This window comes from Anolis sagrei, chromosome X (genome assembly GCF_037176765.1).
Source record: "Anolis sagrei isolate rAnoSag1 chromosome X, rAnoSag1.mat, whole genome shotgun sequence".
NCBI classification, from domain to species: domain Eukaryota; kingdom Metazoa; phylum Chordata; class Lepidosauria; order Squamata; family Dactyloidae; genus Anolis; species Anolis sagrei.
This window is the reverse complement of record NC_090034.1, coordinates 104,855,448-104,880,925: the sequence shown is the minus strand read 5'-3', so window position 1 is coordinate 104,880,925 and position 25,478 is coordinate 104,855,448. Positions and strand designations below refer to the sequence as shown.

Here is a 25,478-nt window from a genome sequence, read left to right as displayed (position 1 = left end):
GAGTCTTTGCAGTTCAATCTTTAAATCCTTATATCGTGTCAGCTTTTCCTGTTGTTTCTCTTCAATCCTGCTGTCACCTGGGATTGCGACATCGACGATCCATACTTTGTTTTTTAACACGATTGTGAGGTCAGGAGTGTTATGCTCCAAAAATCTGCCTGTCTGAATCCAGAAGTCCCAGAGGAGTTTGGCGTGTTCATTTTCTGTAACTTTTTCTGGCTTGTGATCCCACTAGTTGCAGGCAGATTGTGTTTGCGGCACAAGTTCCAATGAATCATCTGAGCAATGATGTTGTGCCTCTGCTTGTAGTCTGTCTTCGCGATCTTCTTGCAGCAGCTGAGGATGGGATCTATCGTTTCATCTGCTTCCTTGCAGAGTCTACACTTGGGATCTGTTGCTGACTTTTCAATCCTGGCTCTGATGGCCTTGGTTCGAATGGCTTGTTCTTGAGCTGCCAGAATCAGGCCCTCCTTTGTCTCCTTTTTCAGAGTCACATTTGTGAGCCACAGCCATGTTTTTTCTTTGTCCATTTGGCTCTCAATGTTTCTCAGGAACTGTCCATGGAGACCCTTTTTTGCCAGTTTTCTCTTCTGCTCTGGATTGTGATTTTACGGTATTCCCTCTTTGTCTTTTGCACTTTGCGCAGTTTACTACTCTTGACTTCCCTCAATGTTGGTTCTTGACTGCCTTTCACATCATCTGCCAGTGGCGTGTTTCTCTTCTTCTACTTATTATTATTATTATTATTATTATTATTATTATTATTATTTCCTCCTTTCTGTTGAAATTGTCCACATGCTTGTGGATTTCAATGGCTTCTCTGTGTGGCCTGACATGAATTCCAGACATGTAACAATCAGAGCCAGGTAACACCTCCTAACAAAGGATTCCCCCAGGAAGAAATCAGCCAGTCTTTGAAGCTTAAGCTGAAGCTTAAGCTGAAGCTAACCTGAGCGGGGAAAGGAAGAGGCCCGAGGCTGTTAGGAATGATGGGAGTTGAAGTCCAAAACACCTGGAGGGCTCAAGTTGGCCCATGCCGGGGTTAGAGCCTTAAAGGTGGCACGAGGTATTTATTTGTCGTGTCAGGGCAACCAGTCCATTATATTAAATTTCTAACAGAACAAAGCAAACAAACAGACAAAATACAAAATTTGTGAGTTTGGTCGTTGATTAAATGTCCTTTGACCAGTATCTGGCCACTTGGAGTGCCTCTGGTGTTGCTGCAAGAAGGTCCTCCATCGTGCATGTGGCAGGGCTCAGGGTGCATTGCAGCAGGTGGTCAGTGGTTTGCTCTTCTCCACACTCGCATGTCGTGGACTCCTCTTTGTGGCCCCATTTCTTAAGGTTACCTCTGCATCTCGTGGTGCCAGAGCGCAGTCTGTTCAGCGCCTTCCAAGTCGCCCAGTCTTCTGTGTGCCCAGGGGGGAGTCTCTCATTTGGTATCAGCCATTGGTTGAGATTCTGGGTTTGAGCCTGCCACTTTTGGACTCTTGCTTGCTGGGGTGTTCCAGTGAGTGTCTCTGTAGATCTTAGAAAACTATTTCTAGATTTAAGTCGTTGACATGCTGGCTGATTCCCAAACAGGGGATGAACTGGAGATGTCTCTGCCTTGGTCCTTTCACTATTGGCTGCTACTTCCTGGCAGATGTCAGGTGGTGCAATACCGGTTAAACAGTGTAATTTCTCCAGTGGTGTAGGGTGCAGACACCCCGTGATAACGTGGCATGTCTCATTAAGAGCCACATCCACTGTTTTAGTGTGGTGAGATGGGTTCCACACCGGGCATGCGTACTCAGCAGCAGAGTAACAAAACACAAGGGCTTCACTGTGTCTGGTTGTGATCCCCAGGTTGTGCCAGTCAGCTTTCGAATATTATTTCTAGCGCCCACTTTTTGCTTGTTGTTCAGGCAGTGCTTCTTGTAGGTAAGAGCACGGTCCAGAGTGACTCCCAGGTATTTGGGTGCGTGGCAATGCTCCAGTGGGATTCCTTCCCAGGTAATCCTCGGGATGCTTCTCTGTTCTTGAGATGAAAGGCACATGTCTGTGTTTTAGATGGGTTGGGGATTAGCTGGTTTTCCCTGTAATAGGCACGAGGTGACTTCCTCCTTTCCCTGGCCGCCTTCCCTAAAAGAACTTGACAGGGAACATCTGGTGGTCCACATTTTCCCTTGCCAGCATCTTTCCAACAGGCAGAAGTCGCCATCAGGTGGTGGAAGGTTGAACGGAGAGAGGGATCCACATAATGGAAGCAGATTTGTGTGGAAGTCGGCTTGACCACAGTCAATAACAAACAAAAGTGGATGGCCATCTGTAGAGAGGGCTTTGATTGCGTCTTCCTGCCTGGGCTGGACTGGATGGCCTTTTGATGCCCTTCCAACTCTAGGATTCTATGAACAAATGCCTGAACGAGAGGATCAAATAGCTCACCTATCTAATAGTTAAGAATGTAAATTCAGCACAAAGCTGCAGGTGAAGCAAAAATAAATAAATAAATAACAGATCAAATTACTTTATTTGCATTTTTCAGAAATTTTCTCCAACAGTAGAAATTGTTATGGTCAGCTAATAACAGCAAAGGGGGGAAAGGGTGGATCTTAATGGCACAAAAGTTGCTGATCGACTCATATTTAGAATAGGGAATGAGATGATGGAATGGCAGATGGAAATGGATCTAGATCAATCTATCTATTTATAGTATGCATGTTTGTTTGTTTGTTTGTCTGTCTGTATCACAAAGGCTGTTGCTAGGTGAAGTGGCCCTCTGCATTGTCACTGGGAAAGAAAAGTGAGATGGGGATGAAGGAAAGGAAGGAAGGAAGGAAGGAAGGAAGGAAGGAGAAAAAGAAGGGAAAGAAAAAAGAGAGGAAAGGAGGAAAGGGAAGGGGAAGAAAGAAAAAGGAAGGAGGGAGGGAGAGAAGGAAGGGAAAGGAAAGGAAAGGGGACATAGTGAGGCAGGCCTTCTCAGAGCTGGAGAAGGGAGAAAGGAGGAGAAAGAAAGAGAAAGAGAAAGAGAAGGAAAGAAATAGAGAAGGAATGGAGGAAGGTGGAAGAAAAAGCGAGAGGGGGAAGTGAAGGGAAAGGAAAGGGAAGGGAAAGGAAAGGAAAGGAAAGGAAAGGGGACATAGTGAGGCAGGTCTTCTCAGAGCTGGAGAAGGGAGAAAGGAGGAGAAGGAAAGAGAAAGAGAAGGAAAGAAATAGAGAAGGAATGGAGGAAGGTGGAAGAAAAAGCGAGAGGGGGAAGGGAAAGGAAAGGAAAGGAAAGGAAAGGAAAGGAAAGGAAAGGAAAGGAAAGGAAAGGAAAGGAAAGGAAATGGGGACATAGTGAGGCAGGCCTTCTCAGAGCTGGAGAAGGGAGAAGGGGGAGGAGAAGGATAGAAAGAAAGAAAGAAAGAAAGAAAGAAAGAGAAGGAAAAGAGAGAAGGAAGTGAGGAAGGGAGAAGAAAGAAACAGGAGGGAAGGAAGGAAGAGAAAGGACAGGGGACATTGTAAGGCAGACCCTCTCGGAGCTGGAGAAAGGAGAAAGGGAAGGAGAAGGATAGAAAGGAAAGAAGGAAAAGAAGGAAAAGAGAGAAGGAAGTGAGGAAGGGAGAAAAAAGAAACAGGAAAGAAAGAAGTGGATAGAAAGGGGACACAGTGAGGCAGACCCTCTCAGAGTCAGAGAAGGGAGAAGGGGGGGGAGAGAAAGAAAGAAAGAAAGAAAGAAAGAAAGAAAGAAAGGGAAAGAAAGAGAGAAGGAATGGAGGAAGAGGGAAGAAAGGAAAAGGAGGAAAAGAAGAAAGAAAGAATGGGAAAGGAAAGGGGACATAGTGAGGCAGGGAAGGAAGGAAGGAAGGAAGGAAGGAAGGAAGGAAGGAAGGAAGGAAGGAAGGAAGGAAGGAAGGAAGGAAGGAAGGAAGGAAGGAAGGCAGGCAGGCAAGAAAAGAAGATGGAAAATAGAGAAGGGACGAAGGAAGAAGCAAGAAACAGGAGGGAAGGAAGGAAGAGAAAGGAAAGGGGACATAGTGAGATAGACCCTCTCAGAGCTGGAGAAGGGAGGGAGGGAGGGAGGGAGGGAGGAAGAGGGAGGGAGGGAGGAAGGGAAAAAAAGAAAAGAAAGGGGACATAGTGAGGTAGACCTTCTCAGAGCTGGAGACGAGAGAAAGTGGAGGAGGAGGAAAGGAAGGAAGGAAGGAAGGAAGGAAGGAAGGAAGGAAGGGGAAGAAAGAAAAAGGAGGGAGGGAAGGGAGGGAGGGAGGAACAAAGGGGGAAAAAGAAAGGAAAGGGGACATAGTGAGGTAGACCCTCTCACAGGTGGAGAATGGAGAAAGTGGAGGAGGAGGAAAGGAAGGAAAGAAGGAAGGAAGGAAGGAAGGAGAAGAAAGAAAAAGGAGGGAGGTAAGGGAGGAAGGGAGGAAGGAAAAAAGAGAAAGGAAAGGGGACATGGTGAGGCAGGCCCTCTCAGAGCTGGAGAAGAGGGAAAGTGGAAGAGAAGTACAAAAGGGAGGGATGGATGGACAGATGGACGGAGGGAGGGGAAAAGAAGGGAAAGAAAGGAATTGAAAGGAATTGAAAAGGAAGGAAGGAAGGAAGGAAGGAAGGAAGGAAGGAAGGAAGGAAGGGGAAAAAGAAAGGAAAGGGGACATAGTGAGGTAGACCCTCTCAGAGGTGGAGAAGGGAGAAAGTGGAGGAGGAGGGAAGGAAGGAAGGAAGGAAGGAAGGAAGGGGAAGAAAGAAAAAGGAGGGAGGTAAGGTGGGGGGAGGGAGGGAGGGAGGGAGGGAGGAAGGAAGGAAGGAAGGAAGGAAGGAAGGAAGGAAGGAAGGAAAAAAGAGAAAGTAAAGGGAACATAGTGAGGCAGGACCTCTCAGAGCTGGAGAAGGGAGAAAGTGAAAGAGAAGTACAGGAAGAGAGGGATAGATGGACAGATGGATCGAGGGAGCAGAAAAGAAGGGAAGGAAGGAAGGAAGGAAGGAAGGAAGGAAGGAGGAGGAAAGGAAAGGAAAAAGAAGGGAAAGAAAGGAATGGAAAAGGAAGGAAGAAAAAGAAAGGAAAAGGGGAGAGAAAGTGAAAGAAGGGATGAATGCAGTGGCAATGCTGAGTATATATGCTAGTCTGTTACAATTCCCAGTTTTTTCCCCCCAAATCAGTATTTTTTTCCTGCATTAAATATTCTCCACCTATATCCACTTCTTAAGGTTATATTTCCTGCATGTCACAACTACAGAGTGATGTTGACTTGACAGCAAGGGTGCAAAGCATAAGATTGACAGACTGGAGCACAACTCCCAGGCTTCCTTACTATATGCTCTGCAAGGGTGGCCATTAGGAACTGCAGGATTCCGGCTCTGCAGTATGGGAAAAGGGTTGGAATTGTGCCACGTTTGGGGTCCCTCCGCTTCCATTAGCGGAAAAAGGCCAGGCGCTCTTTCAGCCATTGCTCCGTCAGATCATCCGTGGAACGGATCTCAAAGACCTGAGAAGATAAGAAGGGAAGCGTTTGCAAGGAAGAGAAGGTCACACTGCTGTCTGGGCTGAGAAAAACCCTATTAATATTTCCCTGACTCGTGTAAGGCATTCTGCAAGGAAGAAGTAGGGCAACGCCATTGACACCCACTGCGTTGGTTGGCCTTATCCATTTATGGCAGGAAATTGTAGCCTTGCAACCCTAATTTGGCAGCTCCTGGATCCTTTTCAGTTCTCCCAAAGCCCCCCAACCTTTCAGTCTATCAAACAAAGAGAGGTCATTACACTGTGTAACAACATTTGGGAAAAAATTTCAAGGCAAGTGTGAGTTTTGTCATTGGCCAACTTAATTAGCAACGAATAGCCTTGCAGCTTCAAAGCCTGGTTACTTCAGAGCATCTGTAGGAACCTGAAAGGCACTGCAGACTAATTCAACCAGAGAAGTCAGCCAACCTGGTCACAGCATATTATTTGCGAACACAGAAATGCTGGACCACTCTCACAACCACCATGTCAGACAAATAAAGAGCAACACACACACACACAAAAACCAAGGGGAATTCCAGACAGGAAACAATCAGGGCCAGCTAACACCTTCTAACAAAGGATTCCCCCAGGCAACAATCAGCCAAGCTTTGAAGCTGCAAGGCCATTCAGCTCTAATCAAGGTGGCCAATGGCAACATTCACACTTGCCTCAAGCAGACAAGAGTTCTTTCTCCCACCTTTGACATTATTGCATAGATATATACACCCCACTTGCCTAGTTTCCAACAGACTTCCCAACCTCTGAAGATGCCTGCCGCAGATGTGGGTGAAACCTCAGGAGAGAATGCTTCTGGAACATGACCAGACAGCTTGGAAAACTCACAGCAACCCAGTGATTCTGGCATTTAAACCTTTCGACAACTCATATATATATATATATATGTATATATATATATAAATGGAAAGGGCGTTCAACGGGACAGCAAAACGCGAAAACCCCCCAACGAAAACTCACCAAATTTGCCGTGCACATACCTCAACCCACAAGGTATGCACAACATGAATCAAAATTCCAAACAACATTTCAACAAACTCACAATTACAAAAACCAACTGAGCATGCGCAAAGTCGCAAGTCGTCCAGCGCGCGCACATGGCCAGCCGGCCAACGCACCCTCCGCGCAAACCATGCCCCATCCTCTGTTGCCCCGCCCCTACCCTCCCATACGCCCTCTTTCCAATGCACCCTCCTTCTTCTTCCCCCGCCCACGCCCCCCACGTTCACGCCACGCCCCCACCCTCCCCCGCCCAGCCCCTAAACGCCCATATGCCAACCATACCTCCTGCCTCTACTTCTTTTTCCCCCGCCCACGCCCCCCACGTTCATGCCACGCCCCCACCCTCCCCCGCCCCCTAAATGCCCATACGCCAACCTTACCTCCTCCCCCTCCTTCTTCTTCCCCCGCCCATGCCCCCCACGTTCACACCACGCCCCCACCCTCCCACGTTCTCGCCACGTGGAGCTAAGTGTGAATGTTCCAACAGACAAGAGTCCTTTTTCCCACCCTGGTCATTCCACAGATATATAAACCCTTTTCCTAGTTCCAACAGACCTCCCTACCTCTGAGGATGCTTGCCATAGATGCAGGCGAAACATCAGGAGAAAATGCCTCTAGAACATGGCCATATAGCCCGGAAAACCTACAACAACCCAGTGATTCCGGCCATGAAAGCCTTCGACAATACATACATTGGGTTGTTAGGTGTCTTGTGTCCAAACCTGGCGTCAATTCTCCCAATAGTTTTTGAGTTAGGTTAATCCCACAAACGAACATTACATTTTTATTTATATAGATGTTATTTTATTATGTTCTACTTGCTGCAATCTAGTTCAAGAAGAGTAGAACGAAGGCATACAGGAGTTTGCAGAGGTCAAAAGGCTACAATAAAAGGAGCAAAATCTATCACAAAAGGATTAGGAATAAGACCCTAAATAGGGGGAAATAAGGCTGGAAATACCTTGGTGAGCTCAGCGGCTTGCACCAAGCGGTTTTTGCTGCCCGCATACATCATCTGCTGCTCAGGCTTACATCCTGGGAAAGGAAAAGAGCAGAGAAAGAGTCCTTTATTTGCAATTATTATTACCATTATTCATTACCTCGTTTGCGGCATTTTATATAAAAAAAGGCGGCATGATTCACAGCATTTCTGGGAAATGGGAATGAACTCGGAGAGAGAGAGATACTTCCCTAAGGCCAGGCATGGAAATCATCCCACAGAGAGAAAGAGGACGGCAATGTATGTATATATCGCAGGAATGGAGAGAGTATTCGCAATTATTTGTTAACTGGTTGAAAAACGGCTATCCCTGATAACTGGGGAACCCCACTGGGAAGATTAACACAACAAGCAGACGGGTGGCAATTTTTCGTGCATCCCAGAGTATCTCAAGCAGTTGAGTTACTTAGTCGTCGTGCTTCTCTCTAGTTAAGGAGGGAGAGAGGTAAATCGTTGGCCTGGGGTGCATCCATACTATAGAATTAATGCAGTTTGACCCCACTTTAACTACCACCGTTCAATGCAAGGGCATCCTGGGAGTTGAACAGGACGTGCTCTTTGTGCCCAGCGGGAAGCCGGGGTGCCTCGGCTGAGAGACCCTAAGGATTTTCCTATACAAAGTCTTTAGAAGCTTGAAAGGTTTAACAAAGTCCTTTATTATTGCTTAAGTCTTCAGCAAACAATCAAATACTTCTTAGATCTTCAACAAATTAAATTTATTTATTTTTATTTATTTCGTATACTTCTACCCCGCCCTTCTCAACCCCCGAGGGGGGGACTCAGAGCGGCTTACAAAATGGCACAATTTGGTGCCTACACAAATACAATAACATATTAAAAAACATCAATTAAATGGTTAACAATTAAAACAATATATCTCACAGTCAATCTCAGCACAGCGTTCACCAACTCAGGGTCCATACTTCGTTCCGCATTGTCTATTCCTATCCGTCGTCACAGTCCTTTATTTATCTGCCAGAATGCCCAAACGCCTGGTCCCACATCCATGTTTTGAATTTCTTTCTGAAGGAAAGGAGGGATGTTGCAGATCTAATTTCCCTGGGGAGTGAATTCCATATGTGAGGAGCCACCACTGAGAAGGCCCTGCTCCTCGTCCCCGCCAATCTCACTTGTGACAGAGGCGGGGCCGAGAGCAGGGCCTCCCCAGAGGATCTCAGACTCCAAGGTGGGACGTAGAGGGAGATGCATTCGGACAGATATGCTGGACAGATAAACAAATGCTTCAAGGCTTTGAATCAACTGGTGGCTTTCTTAATCATGTCCACAAGGGACAGGCAACTGGCTTTGTGAACTGTTTCTTTTCTTTAAGAGGAAAACCCTTTTTCACCCCTCCTTAGGCAATCTAAACTTTGCTGGTGTGGGCTCTACTCCTGGCTCCAACCTGCTTCTTGGGTCCCGAGTAGACCTACCAGTCAAGGCTTTGTAGATTCTCCAGCTGGAGTCCTTTGGAACTGTTTCCCCCCGGATGCTGTGAGAAATGAAGCTTTTCTACAGGTGGAGCTAATCCACGTCCTGTAGCTAAGCTTTCCAATGCAAGACTGACCTAAAATGGCTCCCTCTCCTCCCAGAGCCCTGGGGAAAGGAGCGGAACCAAAACTTAACAATGATTGATGGGTCATAGGCCCTATAATTGCAAACCAAGGGAAGCCACCTTATTGCAAAATGCATGGAACTTTGGAATACATGGAAACACTCAAAGAAAGAAAAGGAAGTTGGAACTTTTGGTACAGCCATACCAGCACAAATAATAATAATAAACTTTATTTATAGCCCTCCACCATCTCCCCAAAGGGACTCTGAGTGGCTAACGTGAGGCCAAGCCCAAAATAATACAACAAGATTAAATACAAAATAAAAAATACATCATAACAAAATATATAAATAACAAATAAAGTAAACAATATAAAGTCTTCTAAGGTCTTTAGACTCCTCTACAAGTCTCAGGAGTCCATAGCATTGAGCTATGGCAATTAAAGTGGTATCAAACTGGATTAATTCTACACTGTAGATGCAAACTTGGTTGTCCAGAGAAGGGTGACCAAGAAGACCAAAGATTTGGAAGCTAGACATGAAGAAGACTGAAAAGCATGTTAGTCATATTTTTTTTATTTACAATACACATATACATTCTTTCTCCCACCCTGGATATTCCACAGATATATAAACCCCATTTTTCTAGTTTCCAACAGACTTTACAACCTCTGAGGATGCCTGCCATAGATGTGGGTGAAACGTCAGGAGAGAATGCTTCTTGAACATAGCCAGACAGCCCAAAAAACTCACAACAACCCATGAAATCCTTCAGCAATACATTTATTATTATTATTATTATTATTATTATTATTATTATTATTATTATTATGGGAACCCACGGTGGCACAGTGGGTTAAACAGCTGAGCTGCTGACTGAAAGGTCACAGGTTCGAATCCGAGAAGTGGCATGAGCTTCCGCTGTCAACCCCAGCTTCTGCCAACCTAGCAGTTCAAAAATATGCAAATGTGTCAGAAGTCAATTTCTGACAGCATGAAGACATCATAAATTCCCTCCATGACATCCTGGCTGAATCAATTCTCTCTCTGTGACATTTTGAAGCCAGCAGAGGGTACTGGAAGCCTTGTATTGGAACTTGTAATAAGGAAACTGAGAAGAGGGGGGAGATTGGCAGGAAAGGTGTATAAAAGGAAGTGTTGGTGGGAAAAAGTCAGTAGGGTCTTTCTTGGCTGCAGAGATACAAGCAATATATCAATTTCAAAGCAAAAATGGCTTGTGAGTGGTTATTTAATATTGCTATATAGATCCTACAGTCTTACTACTGTAGTTCTTACAGCTTTTGCTGGGGGAAAAGGAAAACCTTTACAGCTTTGCTGGGGAGTAAAGTTACAGTTCCACAGCCTTTGCTGGAGGAATACAGCCAGCCTTTGCTGGGGCATAAGAAATAGTTCCTACAGCCTTTGTGGAGAAACTAAAGGACACCAGCTTGGCAGATAAGTAACAACCATTGCCTGGTAAGGGATCTCTCGGGCTATCCATCGTTCTCTACGTGGGGTTGCCTTTGAAGACTGCTCGGAAGCTTCAACTAGTCCAACGCTCGGCAGCCATGATAATAACAGGAGCGGCATTCAGGGAGCGGCATTCAGGGAGCCAGCTCCACTGGCTGCAATTTGCTACCGGGCACAATTCAAAGTGCTGGCATTGGCCTATAAAGCCCTAAACGGTTCTGGCCCAAGCTACCTATCCGAACGCATCTCCGCCTATGAACCCACCAGGACTTTAAGATCTTCTGAGGAGGCCCTGCTCTCGATCCCGCCTGCAACTCAGGCGCGGTTGGCAGGGACGAGGGACAGGGCCTTTTCGGTGGTGGCCCCTTGGCTGTGGAACGCCCTACCCACAGACATTAGATCAGCCCCCCTCATTAATGGCATTTCAGAAGAAAGTGAAAACCTGGTTATTTGAACAGGCGTTTGAATAGGCAGTGCAATGAATTACAATGAATCATAGGAATCGGAACAACGGATGACGAACTTGGATTATGATTTTAGTTATGAGACGCTAGTGAACTGGTTATTGGTGGTTATTGATGTTATTTGCTTAGTGTGTTAGTGTGTTAATTGTCTTTTAAATGGCTGTATGGTGTTGCATTGAATTTTTGCCGCTCTTATTGTTAACCGCTGTGAGTCGCCTAATTGGCTGAGTAGAGCAGTATACAAATAAAGTAAATAAATAAATAACACAGCTTGGAACTGGGGGTTGGGGCCTTACTCCAGCAGGGTTAAGAAAGATTGCCCAAGGAGGGGTCGGAAGGTTTCCCTAAAGAGGAAAGGAACAGTTTATCAAGCAGTTGCCTATCCCTTGTCGGCAGAGCGAGAAAGCTACTAGTTTTTCAAGATTATATAGCATTTGATTTGTTTGTTCGAAGATTTAAGCCTTAATAAAGAACTTCGTTGAACTTATTTTGACCCTCTACAGAACTTTGTGTTGGGAAACCTATGGGACCCTTTAGCTGAAGCACCCCGACGTCCCGTTGGGCATACAGAAAGCATGTCCTGTAAACAGACATTGTCATAGGCCCAGCGTGTGACACAGAGTAGCGAAGAAAGAAACTGGAGAAAGAGGAAGGGAAAGAAAGGGGGGAAGGAAGGGAAGAGGAAGAGAAGGAAGGAAGGAGAGAAAGAAAGGAGGGAAGAGGGAGGGAAGGTTGGTCACAGCAATGTGTGGCAGATACAGCTAGTAAATAATAAATAAAGCTTTCTTTGCACTGAGAACCCAAGGCCATCATCAAAATGGGACGGAAATCAAGGGAAGCAAGAAATCACTGTTTCTCACCGACTGGGCTGCAGAAGATGAAGCAGAGCGGGTAGGAGATGCGCCCGTCTTCATGGATGTATTTATAGCTATAGGCGACAAAGGTACAGGCACAATAGTCAAGGAAGCAAATGGGACTTCGGCCTCTGAGAATATGAGTCCAGCATTCAAACCACCCTGTGTACACAGAAGGCCAACTTCACCTTGTATATAAACAAAAATAGTGTCCCTTTCTAGGCCCAAAACTATTTCGTTTCCCTTCCAAAAGTACGAGAAGGATATCGAGGTTGCCGTTCCGGTAGTTCGTTCCTTAGCTCATCCGGAGAGATATCCTATAGATGATAAGAAAAAAGATGCATTATTTTCGAAATGATGTCCGCTTAAAGGGAAGCAGCAAAGGAAGGGCTAGTGTTTTCTTTCCTCCACTACTATCATCCCATACAAAATGCACAGAATTTTACAAAAAGTAGACTAAAGTTGTTTGAGAGGAATGGATGCTGCTTTGTAAAGTACCCTATATACCCAAGTATAAGCCAACACAAATATAAGCCAAGGTACCAAATTTGACCACAAAAAACTGACTCGAGTCTAAGCCAAGAGTTGGAAATGCAGCAGCTATGGGTCAAAATAAAAATAGATACCAATAAAATTGCATTAATTGAGGCATGTTTTTGAATATTTACATAAAACTATAATTTAAGATAAGACTGCCCAACTCTCATTAAACCATTATCCTAACCTCCTTCAATGTAAATGTGCGTATTTATCCTTCCAATAATAATAATAAAGAGAGTAAAATAATAAATGTAATAATAATAATAGATTTTTTTCATGTAGGAGTACAATAATGGAAATGTAATAGGACTACAGCTCCCAGCACCTAAGGGATGCTGGGAGCTGTAGTCCTAAAGAAAGTGTGGATATGCTTTTGTGTGTTTCGTTTGCTGGGGGAGTTGTTTTTGAGCATGCGCTGTAGTGTCTTTTTGCTTTTTTGGCCTTTTAAGTCCTTTCTGTTGTGATTTTTCAGTGTTTTATGAGTGATGGTCACTTGTTGACCTGGTAGGTGTATTGTGTCTTTTGTAAGCCACCCTGAGTCCCCCCTCGGGGGTTGAGAAGGGCGGGGTAGAAATGCGGGAAATAAATAAATAATTTTGTGTGTGTGTGCGTGTGTGTGTGTGGTTTTTTTAGGGGTGATGGACACTCATTGGACTGTTAGGTGTACTGTGTCCAAATTTCGTGTCAATTTGTCCAGTGGATTTTGAGTTATGTTAATCCCACATTACTTTTTTATTTATGTAGACTAGCTGTATCCGCCACACGTTGCTGTGGCCAACCTTCCCTCCCTCTTTCCCTTCTTCTTTCTTCCTTCTCTACCTGTTTCTTTTCTCACTTCCTTTGCTCTTTGGTTCCATCCTTCCTTGTCTCTTTCCTCCCTTCCTTCCTTCCCTCTTTCTGTCTTTCGTTCCTTCTCTCCTTCCTTCCCTCTTTCACTTCATTTCATTCTCTCCCTCCTTCTCTCCTTCCTTCCTTCTTTATCCTTCTTTCTGTTTTCTTTCTCTCCTTCCCTCCTTCTTTCCCTTCTTCTTTCCCTCTTTCTCTCCCTCCTTCTCTCCTTCCTTCCTTCTCTACCTTCCTTCCTCCTCTCCTTCCATCCTTCCTTCCTTCCTTCCTTCCTTCCTTCCCTCTTTCTGTCTTTTGTTCCTTCTCTTCCCTCTTTCATTTCATTTCATTCTCTCCCTCCTTCTCTCCTTCCTTCCTTTTCTATCCTTTCTATCCTTCTTTCTCTCCTTCCCTCCTTCTTTCCCTCTTTCTTTCCCTCCTTCTCTCCTTCCTTTCTTCTCTACCTTTCTTTCTTTTCTTCTCTCCTTCCCTCCTTCTTTCCCTCTTTCTCTCCCTCCTTCTCTCCTTCCTTTATTCTCTACCCTTCTTTCTTTCCTTCTTTCCCTCCTTCTTTCCCTCTTTCTCTCCCTCCTTCTCTCCTTCCTTCCTTCTCTACCTTTCTTTCTTTCCTTCTCTCCTTCCCTCCTTTTTTCCCTCTTTCTCTCCGTCCTTCTCTCCTTCCTTCCTTCCTTCCTTCCTTCCTTCCTTCCTTCCTTCCTTCCTTCCTTCCTTCTCTACCTTTCTTTCCTTCCTCCTCTCCTTCCCTTCTTCTTTCCCTCTTTCTCTCTCTCCTTCTCTCCTTCCTTCCTTCTCTACCTTTCTTTCTCTCCTTCCCTCCTTCTTTCCCTTCTTCTTTCCCTCTTTCTCTCCCTCCTTCTCTCCTTCCTTTATTCTCTATCCTTCTTTCTTTCCTTCTTTCCCTCCTTCTTTCCCTCTTTCTCTCCCTCCTTCTCTCCTTCTTTTATTCTCTACCTTTCCTTCCTTCCTTCCTTCCTTCCTTCCTTCCTTCCTTCCTTCCTTCCTTCCTCCTTTCTGTGTATGTGTATTGTGTGTGTATATGCATATAGGTAAAGGTTGTCCCCTGACATTAAGTCCAGTCATATCTGACTCTGGGGTGTGGTGCTCATCTCCATTTCTAAGCCGAAGAGCCAGCGTTGTCTGTAGACACCTCCAAGGTCATGTGGCCGGCATGACTGCATGGAGGGCCATTACCTTCCCACCGGAGCGGTACCTATTGATCTACTCACATTTGCATGTTTTTGAACTGCTAGGTTGGCAGAAGCTAGGGCTGACAGCGGAAGCTCACGCCGCTCCCCGGAATCGAACCTGTGACCTTTCGATCAACAAGCTCAGTACTTTAACCCACTGCGCCACCAGGGGCTCCGTATATGCATATATGTGTGTATATATGTCTTTGTGTTTATATGTGTGGTTTTGTGCGTGCGTTGTAATGTACTTTTTAAATTTTTTGGCTTTTTAAGTCCCTTCTGTTGTGTTTTTCGGTGTTTTATGAGTGATGGTCACTCATTGGCCTGATAGGTGTCTTGTGTCTAAATTTCGTGTCAATTCGTCCAGTGGTTTTTGAGTTCTGTTAATCCCACAAACGAACATTACCTTTTTATTTATATGGATTATTAATTTGTATGCCACTTTTGTCTCTGAAAAAAGACTCCTTAGCAGTGATTGGCGCTACAATCAATACAGTGCACGATTAGACTCCTTAGACTCAGATAATCCAGTTCGAAGCAGATGTGGATCTGCTTTGATAATCTGGATTATATAGCAGTGTAGATCCAGCCATAGTTTTCTCTATGGAAAACCAACAAAGTGATGTACCTGAGCATTAGTTGGGCCTTTCAATGAGCTAAGGCCCCGTCTCCACTGCCCTATAATGCAGTTTCAAAATCATACAATGCAATTTAAATTGCACTGAACTGCATTATGTGGCAGTGTAGATGAGTCCCAAGTCCATTGGAACAAAGTGTTGATGGTATCTCTTGGTTTCCTATTTAATTCAATCTGTCAGCCTTTGAGTGGCATGAAGCGAGCGCCCCGTTTCCCCTTCCGCCAGCCTCTACTTTCCCCAAAAACCACAATCGAGCAGCGATTCCGCGCTGCCATTTGATTAACATTTTGCTAATGCACAGGAGGGTTGTATAACATATTGAATTAAATATGAAAGCAAATGACGCCATCAGCGCACCGGTCCCTCGGGAGGTTAAATTTGATCTGGAATTCAATTTGCTTTTAACCCAGCCTTGTAATTTCGAACGCACGGGAAGACTTTTCTCCTGTCAAGGAGGCAGGAAGAGAGCTGGTGATGGGACTTCTTCGGGGACAAAGCGGAGTCGCTTCGTGTCAGGCTCAGAATTCGGAAGGAAAGGGAAACTCTGCGCAGTCACAGGTCCGCAGTTTGGGAGTCCTCTTGGATTCATCACTTAAGTTTGAGGCTCAGGCGTTGGCCGGGAGGGCCTTTGCACAATTGAGACTCGTGCGCCAACTGCGACCGTACCTCATAAAGGCTGATTTGGCCGGGGTGCTCCATGCCTTGGTCACCTCTAGATTGGACTACTGTAATGCGCTCTATGTGGGGCTGCCCTTGAAAACGGCTCGGAAATTTCAACTGGTCCAACGAGCAGCGGCCAGGATGTTAACCGGCGCTCCTTACAGAGAGAGGTCAACCCTCCTGTTTAAGAAGCTCCATTGGCTGCTGTTCATCTTCCGTTCCCAATTCAAGGTGCAGGTGCTCACCTACAAAGCCCTAAACAGTTTGGGACCCATCTACCTGCGTGACCGCATCTCCATATATGAACCCACCCGATCCCTTCGATCAACCGGAGAGGCCCTGCTCACGATCCCACCTGTGTCGCAGGTGCGTTTGGTGGGGACGAGGGACAGGGCCTTCTCTGTGGTGGCCCCCCAACTCTGGAACTCTCTCCCTAAGGACATCAGACAAGCCCCAACGATGGCAATCTTTAGGAAGAGCCTGAAGACAGTGTGAATTTACTTCTAGCAGAGTCACTTTTTGTATTAGCTACCTGGCATGATATAAGAGTCTAGAGTTGCTGAATTTATCAACTCCTGAGGAAGGGGACTGCTTTCCCCGAAACAGGGTACAAAAATACCCGGGCATCCCTGTTGAATACCATTCGGACTTTTCCTACAGAGACTTATTTTGAGAAGCAGTGCTCCATTTTCACTGGACTTAATTTGGATTTATTCCATGAAGATTTTTGAGAGTGGTGCTCCACCTTCAATATAGCCTCATGACTCTATGCTTACTTTGTGTATGATTTACCTCATTGTATGTATCCCTAAAGCCTATATACAGTGGTACCCTTGTTTAGACCTGGAACTGTTACATTTGAGAGCGGTTGCTCCTTTTGATTTTGTTTTGGGCCACTGAATTGAGCTATATACTCGGGATTTTGTTAATTAGCATACTATATCCTCTTTTGACATTATATTTTGACATTCTACATAGACTGTTTTGTGTTTGTGCTGATACCCTACAAGTACTCTGGGATATTGTATAGCTCACCTACAAAGCCCTAAACGGTTTGGGACCCACCTACCTGCGTGACCACATCTCCATTTATGAACCCACATGATCCCTTCAATCATCCGGAGAGGCCCTGCTCACGATCCCACCTGTGTCGCAAGCGCGTTTGGTGGGGATGAGGGACAGGGCCTTCTCTGTGGTGGCCCCCTGACTCTGGAACTCTCTCCCCAAGGACATCAGACAAGCCCCAATGATGGCAATCTTTAGGAAGAGCCTGAAGACCTGGCTGTTCAGTGTGCCTTTCCAGAATAGGAAACTCCTAGCATCATGTTCCAAATGCACTTTGTTTAGAGATTTAGGATTATCTGCACATTGCACCTACCTCCAAAAACCTCTACATATTACCTGTCATGTCGAGCACTTTTTAAATTTTGTCCATTACATTAGGTTTTAAATGCGTCATGTTGTCATTGTTTTTAGTGTTTAATTGTTTTGCCTGATGTTTTATTACTTGCTTTATGAGTTTTTACTGTTATATTTGCATGCTGTTGTTTTGTTGGTGGCCTTGGCCTTTGTAAGCCACGTCAAGTCCTTCGGGAGATATTAGCGGGGTATAAATAAAGATAATAATAATAATAATAATAATAATAATAATAATTGTGCGAAGGGCGGAGAGCAAAAGAGAGGACATTGGTAGGGGATTTTGGGGCAACGAAACAGGAAGGGAAATCTCCGGCTGGATCTACACCGCCGTCCAATCCAGTTTCTGAATCCAGATTATCTGCTTTGAAATGGGATATATGAGTCTACACGGCCATCATCAGAAATACATTTTAATATTAGTATTTATAGAATTTTTTACAATGTTTATGTGTTTTAATTATGCTGTAACTTGCCTCAAGCCATGAGCAGAGTCAGGGGAAAAATAAAATAATAATAATACCCTATATACCCGAGTATAAGACGTGTTTTTCCATCCTTTTTGAGGCTGAAAAAACCCTAAAAAGGGGAGGGAAGGAAAGAAGGAAAGAGAAAGGATTTTCCCCCCCTTTTCAATCATTTCTCTTAAGGTAGAGAAAGTTGTGCCTACCTGAAATTCTTCCTCCAGTACGACCATCTGCCTTTCTTTGTCGACTTTCACTACGGAGAGAGAAAGCTGATAGTTTTTGTCTCTCTGGATGTACGCAAACTACAACTCCAAAACTCAAGGTCAATGCCCAGCAACCTTTCCAGTATTTTCTCTTGGTTATGGGAGTTCTGTGTGTCAAGTTTGGTTCAGTTTCCTCATTGGTGGACGTCAGAATGCTCTTTGATTGTAGATTAACTATAAATCCCAGGAACTACAACTCCCGAATGACAAAATCAATCCCCCCCCCCCAACAAACTCCACCAGTATTCAAATTTGGGTATATCACATATTTGTATCAAATACATCCTACATATCAGATATTTATATGATGATTCATAACAGAAGCAAAATGACAGTTGTGAAGTAGCAACGAAAATAATGTTATGGTTGGGGGTCACCACAACATGAGGAACTGGATTAAGGGGTCACGGCATTAGGAAGCTTGAGAACCACTGCATTAACTTTTCCTTAGCTCCCTCCAGTCAGAGACCTAATCTCATATCACGGGACAACAGTAGCAAAATGACAGTCGTGAAGTAGCAACGAAAATAATTTCATGGTTGGGGGTCAACACAACATGAGGAACTGTATTAAGGGGTCACGGCATTAGGAAGGTTGAGAACCACTGTGTTAACATATCCTTAGCTCTCTCCAACCAGAGACCTAATCTCATATCACGGGGCAACAGTAGCAAAATGACAGTTGTGAAGTAGCAACAAAAATAATTTAATGGTTGGGGGTCAGCACAACATGAGGAACTGGATTAAGGGGTCACGGCATTAGGAAGGTTGAGAACCACTGTGTTAACATATCCTTAGCTCTCTCCAATCAGAGTCCTAATCTCATATCACGGGACAACAGTAGCAAAATGACAGTTGTGAAGTAGCAACGAAAACAATTTCATGGTTGGGGGTCAACACAACATGAGGAACTGTATTAAGGGGTCACGGCATTAGGAAGGGTGAGAACCACTGCATTAACTTTTCCTTAGCTCTCTCCAACCAGAGACCTAATCTCATATCACGGGGCAACAGTAGCAAAATGACAGTTGTGAAGTAGCAACAAAAATAATTTAATGGTTGGGGGTCAGCACAACATGAGGAACTGTATTAAGGGGTCACGGCATTAGGAAGGTTGAGAACCACTGTGTTAACATATCCTTAGCTCTCTCCAACCAGAGACCTAATCTCATATCACGGGGCAACAGTAGCAAAATGACAGTTGTGAAGTAGCAACAAAAATAATTTAATGGTTGGGGGTCAGCACAACATGAGGAACTGGATTAAGGGGTCACGGCATTAGGAAGGTTGAGAACCACTGTGTTAACATATCCTTAGCTCTCTCCAATCAGAGTCCTAATCTCATATCACGGGACAACAGTAGCAAAATGACAGTTGTGAAGTAGCAACGAAAACAATTTCATGGTTGGGGGTCAACACAACATGAGGAACTGTATTAAGGGGTCACGGCATTAGGAAGGGTGAGAACCACTGCATTAACTTTTCCTTAGCTCTCTCCAACCAGAGACCTAATCTCATATCACGGGGCAACAGTAGCAAAATGACAGTTGTGAAGTAGCAACAAAAATAATTTAATGGTTGGGGGTCAGCACAACATGAGGAACTGGATTAAGGGGTCACGGCATTAGGAAGGTTGAGAACCACTGTGTTAACATATCCTTAGCTCTCTCCAATCAGAGTCCTAATCTCATATCACGGGACAACAGTAGCAAAATGACAGTTGTGAAGTAGCAACGAAAACAATTTCATGGTTGGGGGTCAACACAACATGAGGAACTGTATTAAGGGGTCACGGCATTAGGAAGGGTGAGAACCACTGCATTAACTTTTCCTTAGCTCTCTCCAACCAGAGACCTAATCTCATATCACGGGGCAACAGTAGCAAAATGGCAGTTGTGAAGTAGCAACGAAAATAATGTTATGGTTGGGGTTCACCACAACATGAGGAACTCTATTAAGGGGTCACGGCATTAGGAAGGTTGAGAAACACTGTTCTAAATCTCACAACAAAGCATTAAGTCTGGACAACAGAGGCAAAGATCCCAGCACTGACAGGTCTGTATGTGGACCTCTTGGGATTGTTTAACCCCTGTTTAAAACCCGTGATTTAGTGCTGTCTGGAAGCACCCTCAGTTATTACTTCTGCTATTAAAAGTGTCATTGGAAAAGTTGCAGGCGAATGCTCTTTGGTGCCATCAAGTGGCCGATTCAGATATTGCATCCACACTGTAGAATTAATGCAGTTTGACACCTCTTGAACCCGGTGGCGCAGTGGGTTAAACCCTTGTACCAGCAGGACTGAAGACCGAAAGGTCGCAGGTTGGAATCCGGGGAGAGCGGGGGTGAGCTCCTTTTGTCAGCTCCAGCTCCCCATGAAGGGACGTAAGAGAAGCCTCCCACAAGGATGGTAAAAACATCAGTGCGTCCCCTGGGCAACGTCCTTGCAGATGGCCGTTCAAATCCATGGAGAGCGTGGATGAGCTCTCTCTGTCAGCTCCAGCTCCCCATGCAGGAACATGAGAGAAGCCTCCCACAAGGATGGTAAAAACATAAAAAAACATCTGGGCGTCCCCTGGGCAACATCCTTGCAGATGGCCATTCGAATCTGGGGAGAGCGTGGGTGAGCTCTATCTGTCAGCTCCAGCTCCCCATGCGGGGACGTGAGAAAAGCCTCTCACAAGGATGGTAAAAACATCAAAAACATCTGGGCGTCCCCTGGGCAACGTCCTTGCAGATAGCCGTTCGAATCCAGGGAGAGCGCAAATGAGCTCCCTCTGTCAGCTCCAGCTCCCCATGCAGGGACGTGAGAGAAGCCTCCCACAAGGATGGTAAAAACATTCAAAACATCAGGGCAATGTCCCCTGGGCAACATCCTTGCAGATGGCCGTTCGAATCCATGGAGAGCGCGGGTGAGCTCCCTCTGTCAGCACCAGCTCCCCATGCAGGGACGTAAGAGAAGCCTCCCACAAGGATGGTAAAAACATCAAAAACACCTGAGCATCCCCTAGGCAACGTCCTTTCAGATGGCCATTCGAATCCATGGAGAGCGCGGGTGAGCTCCCTCTGTCAGCACCAGCTCCCCATGCAGGGATGTAAGAGAAGCCTCCCACAAGGATGGTAAAAACATCAAAAACACCTGAGCATCCCCTAGGCAACGTCCTTTCAGATGGCCATTCGAATCCATGGAGAGCGCGGGTGAGCTCCCTCTGTCAGCACCAGCTCCCCATGCAGGGACGTAAGAGAAGCCTCCCACAAGGATGGTAAAAACATCAAAAACACCTGAGCATCCCCTAGGCAACGTCCTTTCAGATGGCCATTCGAATCCATGGAGAGCGCGGGTGAGCTCCCTCTGTCAGCACCAGCTCCCCATGCAGGGACGTAAGAGAAGCCTCCCACAAGGATGGTAAAAACATCAAAAACATCAAGGCGTCCCCTGGGCAATGTCCTTGCAGATGGCCGTTCGAATCCGGGGAGAGCGCGGATGAGCTCCCTCTGTCAGCTCCAGCTCCCCATGCAGGGACGTAAGAGAAGCCTCCCACAAGGATGGTAAAAACATCAAAAATTTATTTATTATTTATTTATTGACTATTTGTATACCGCTGTTCTCAGCCCTTAGGCGACTCATCAGGGCAATGTCACCTGGGCAACGTCCTTGCAGATGGCCAATTTTCTCACACCAGAAGCGACTTGCAGTTTCTCAAGAAATTGTAGTTTTACAAGGACCTTTTGCCTTCTCTGCCAAAGAGTGCTCGAGCCTCACCAAGCGACAGCTCTAGATCCAATAGCATTGAGCCAAAGTGGTCAAAGGAGCGTCAAACCGCATTAATTCTACAGTGTAGATGCAACCAGGGTTGGAAGTGTTCAGAGTGGCAACTCACTGACAATCGCTGCGTTGTCAGTCTCTTTCCGGAAGCGGAATTTCTTCAGTTTCTCCATCAGCTCCGGATCCACATCGCATACGACCAGAGAGTCCGACTTGCAAAATAAAATAGCCTTTTTTAACTTTAAGTCTTACATTTCATTTTGCACAAGAGAAGCCGAAGATGTGGCTCACGTGACAATGCAAAAACTTGCAGGCCACACAGGAAGTCGCTGTCGAAATGCAAAACGCAAACGTCTCCAGAAATGAGAGTGCAATTCAAAAGTCATGCACAGCAAAGTTAGGCAATTTTGTGCTGCTAATAATACAGATTAATGGTTAAGTGACAAGGAAATGCATCACACGCATCTACACAACAACCATAGAATCTCAATTCAAACTGTATTATATGGCCTTGAGTATTTTCTGTTGGTCATGGGGGTTCAGTGTGGGATGTTTGCCCCAATTTTGTCGTTGGTGGGGTTCAGAACACTCTTTGATTGTAGGTGAACTATAAATCCCAGTAACTACAACTCCTAAATGTCAAGGTCTATTTCCCCCAAACTCCATCTGCGTTCATGTTTGGGCATATGGAATATTCATGCCAAGTTTGGTACAGATCCATCATTATTTGAGTCCACAGTGCTCTCTGGATATAGGTGAACTACAACTCCCAAACTCAAGGTCAATGCCCACCAAACCCTTCTAGTGTTTTCTGTTGGTCATGGAAGTCTTGTATGCCATGTTTGGTTCAATTCCATCATTGGTGGAGTTCGGAATGCTCTTTGATTGTAGGTGAACGATAAATCCCAGCAACTACAACTCCCAAATGACAAAATCATTTTTTTTTTAGTGATGGTCTTCTTCCTTCTCTGTTGGTTCTGCGGATTCTGTGTGGGAAGTTTGCCCCAATTCTGTCATTGGTGGGGTTCAGAACACTCTTTGATTGTAGGTGAACTATAAATCAAAGTAACTACAACTCCCAAATGTCAAGGCCTATTCCCCTTAAACTCCATCTGTGTTCATATTTTGGCATATGGAATATTTGTGTCAAGTTTGGTCCAGATCCATCATTGTTTGAGTCCACAGTGCTCTCTGGATGTAGGTGAACTACAACTCCCAAACTCAAGATCAATGCCCACCAAACCCTTCCAGTGTGTTCTGTTGGTCATGCAAGTCCTGTATGCCATGATTAGTTCAATTCCATCATTGGTGGAGTTCAGAATGTGTTTTGATTGTAGGAGAACTATAAATCCCAGCAACTACAACTCCCAAATGTCAAGGTCTATTTTCCCCAAACTCCATCTGCGTTCATGTTTGGGCATATGGAATATTCATGCCAAGTTTGGTCCAGATCCATCATTGTTTGAGTCTGTGGTAGTCTCTGGATGTAGGTGAACGACAACTCCCAAACTCAAGGTCAATGCTCACCAATCTCTTCTAGTGTTTTCTGTTGGTCATGGAAGTCTTGTATGCCATGTTTGGTTCAATTCCATCACTGGTGGAGTTCACAATGCTCTTTGATTGTAGGTGAACTATAAATCCCAGTAACTACAAATCCCAAATATCAAGGTCTATTCCCCTTAAACTCCATCTGTGTTCATATTTGGACATATGGAATATTTGTGCCAAGTTTGGTCCAGATCCATCATTGTTTGAGTCCATAGTGCTCTCTGGATGTAGGTGAACTACAACTCCCAAACTCAAGGTCAATGTCCACCAAACCCTTCCAGTTTTTTGTGTTGGTCATGGGAGCCCTGTGTGCTAAGTTTGGCCCAATTCCATCATTGGTGGAGTTCAGAATGCTCTTTGATTGTAGGTAAACTATAAATCCCAGCAACGACAATTCCCAAATGACAAAATCATTTTTTTTTGAGTGGAGGACATACATTGGGTTGTTAGGTGTCTTGTGTCCAAATTTGGCGTCAATTCCCCCAGTGGTTTTTGAGTTCTGATGATATCACAAACAAACATTACATTTTTGTTTATATAGATAGTTACACACACACACATACATGGAAACATACAATCTTCAAAATAACAATAACAATAACAATAATAATAATAATAATAATGTAGTTTGACACCACTTTGACTTCCATGGCTCAATGATATGGAATCCTGGGACCTGTTTGGCTGAAAGACATTGCACAACTACAACTATTAGGATTGAGCCATGGAAGTTAAAGCAGTATTAAACTGCATTAATTCTACAGTGTAGATGCACCCAAATGTTTACGTTTAAAAGCTCACCATTCTTTCCCTTAGGAGCCTTCTCGCTAGCCGAAAACCTGCAACTTTTGGTTTAATCTTCTTTTTCGGAGTCTGGATGTGTAGTTTTCTAGGGTTTTCTTTTCTCGCTCTTCTGACAGCTGCAAAGGAAAGACGGTCAGAGAAAAGGAAGTCAAGGGCGGAGCGTCAGAAATGCAATGAGTTTGCAATCACAGAAAAAGGGGGAAAGCTTGCAGGAAAACATTCAAGATAAATATAATTTAGGTTCTTGTGGGGTTTTTCCGGGCTATAGGGCCATGTTTAGAGGCATTCTCTCCTGACGTTTCGCCTGCATCTATGGCAAGCATCCTCAGAGGTAGTGAGGTCTGTTGGAATTAGGACAATGGGTTTATATATCTGTGGAATGGCTGGGGTGGGACAAAGGACTCTTGTTTGCTGGAGCTAGGTGTGAATGTTTCAACTGACCACTTTCATTAGCATTTGAAGGCCTGCCTGAAGAGCTCTTCTAGCAGACAAGAGTCCTTTGTCCCACCCTGGTCATTCCACAGATATATATAAACCCATTTTCCTATTTCCAACAGACCTCACTACCTCTGAGGATGCTTGCCATAGATGCAGGCGAAACGTCGGGAGAGAATGCTTCTAGAACATGGCTCTATAGCCCGAAAAAACCCACAAGAACCTAGTGATTCCAGCAATGAAAGCCTTCGACAATACATTAAATATAATTCGTTTAGACTATGTATTGTCGAAGGCTTTCATGGCTGGAATCACTGGGTTGTTGTAGGTTTTTCCGGGCTATATGGCCATGTTCTAGAGGCATTCTCTCCTGACGTTTCGCCTGCATCTATGGCAAGCATCCTCAGAAGTGGTGAGGTCTGCTGGAACTGGGAAAAAGGGTTTATATATCTGTGGAATGACCAGGGTGGGACAAAGGACTCTTGTCTGCTGAAGCTAGGTATGAATGTTTCAACTGACCACCTTGATTAGCATATAATGGGCTGACAGTGCCTGGAGCAAACTTTTGCTGAGAGGTGATTAGATGTCCTTGTTTGTTTCCTCTCTGTTGTTGTGCTGTTGTAATTTTGGAGTTTTTTTTTAATACTGGTAGCCAGGTTTTGTTCATTTTCATGATTTCCTCCTTTCTGTTGAAATTGTCCACAGGCTTCTCCTTCCAAAATTACAACAGCACAACAACAGAGAGGAAACAATCAAGGACATCTAATCACCTCTCAACAAAAGTTTGCTTTAGGCACTGTCAAGCCATCCAGTCCAACTCCCTTTACCAGGGCAAGAAACGTAATCAAAGCCCTCCTGACAAAGAGCCATCCAGCCATAGATAGATATAGATAGATAGATAGATAGATAGATAGATAGATAGATAGAGAGAGAGATAGAGAGATAGAGAGATAGATATGATTCACTCACACACACATAGTATGATAGATGTGAAATGGACCCCTAAACAAGGACAATTCTATGTTGCATGTTCCAGAGTAGGCCAACCAGACAATCTCTACATCAACACAGGCATAAAGAAATTACATA

At 44.8% G+C, this 25,478-nt stretch overlaps 1 protein-coding gene across 1 annotated transcript; it reads right to left on the bottom strand.

Annotated features, from left to right (window-relative positions):
- Nucleotides 1–5,069: 5,069 nt before the first annotated feature.
- On the bottom strand, nucleotides 5,070–24,081 carry LOC137097979 (glia maturation factor gamma). Its single transcript, XM_067473505.1, has 7 exons — nucleotides 23,952–24,081; nucleotides 21,718–21,814; nucleotides 17,781–17,830; nucleotides 12,091–12,140; nucleotides 11,830–11,912; nucleotides 7,446–7,519; nucleotides 5,070–5,450 (listed from the first exon to the last, which is right to left on the bottom strand). The coding sequence occupies exons 1-7, from the start codon at nucleotides 23,952–23,954 to the stop codon at nucleotides 5,379–5,381; spliced, it is 429 nt and encodes a 142-aa protein (XP_067329606.1). The 5' UTR covers nucleotides 23,955–24,081; the 3' UTR covers nucleotides 5,070–5,378.
- Between the last annotated feature and the right edge of the window lie 1,397 nt (nucleotides 24,082–25,478).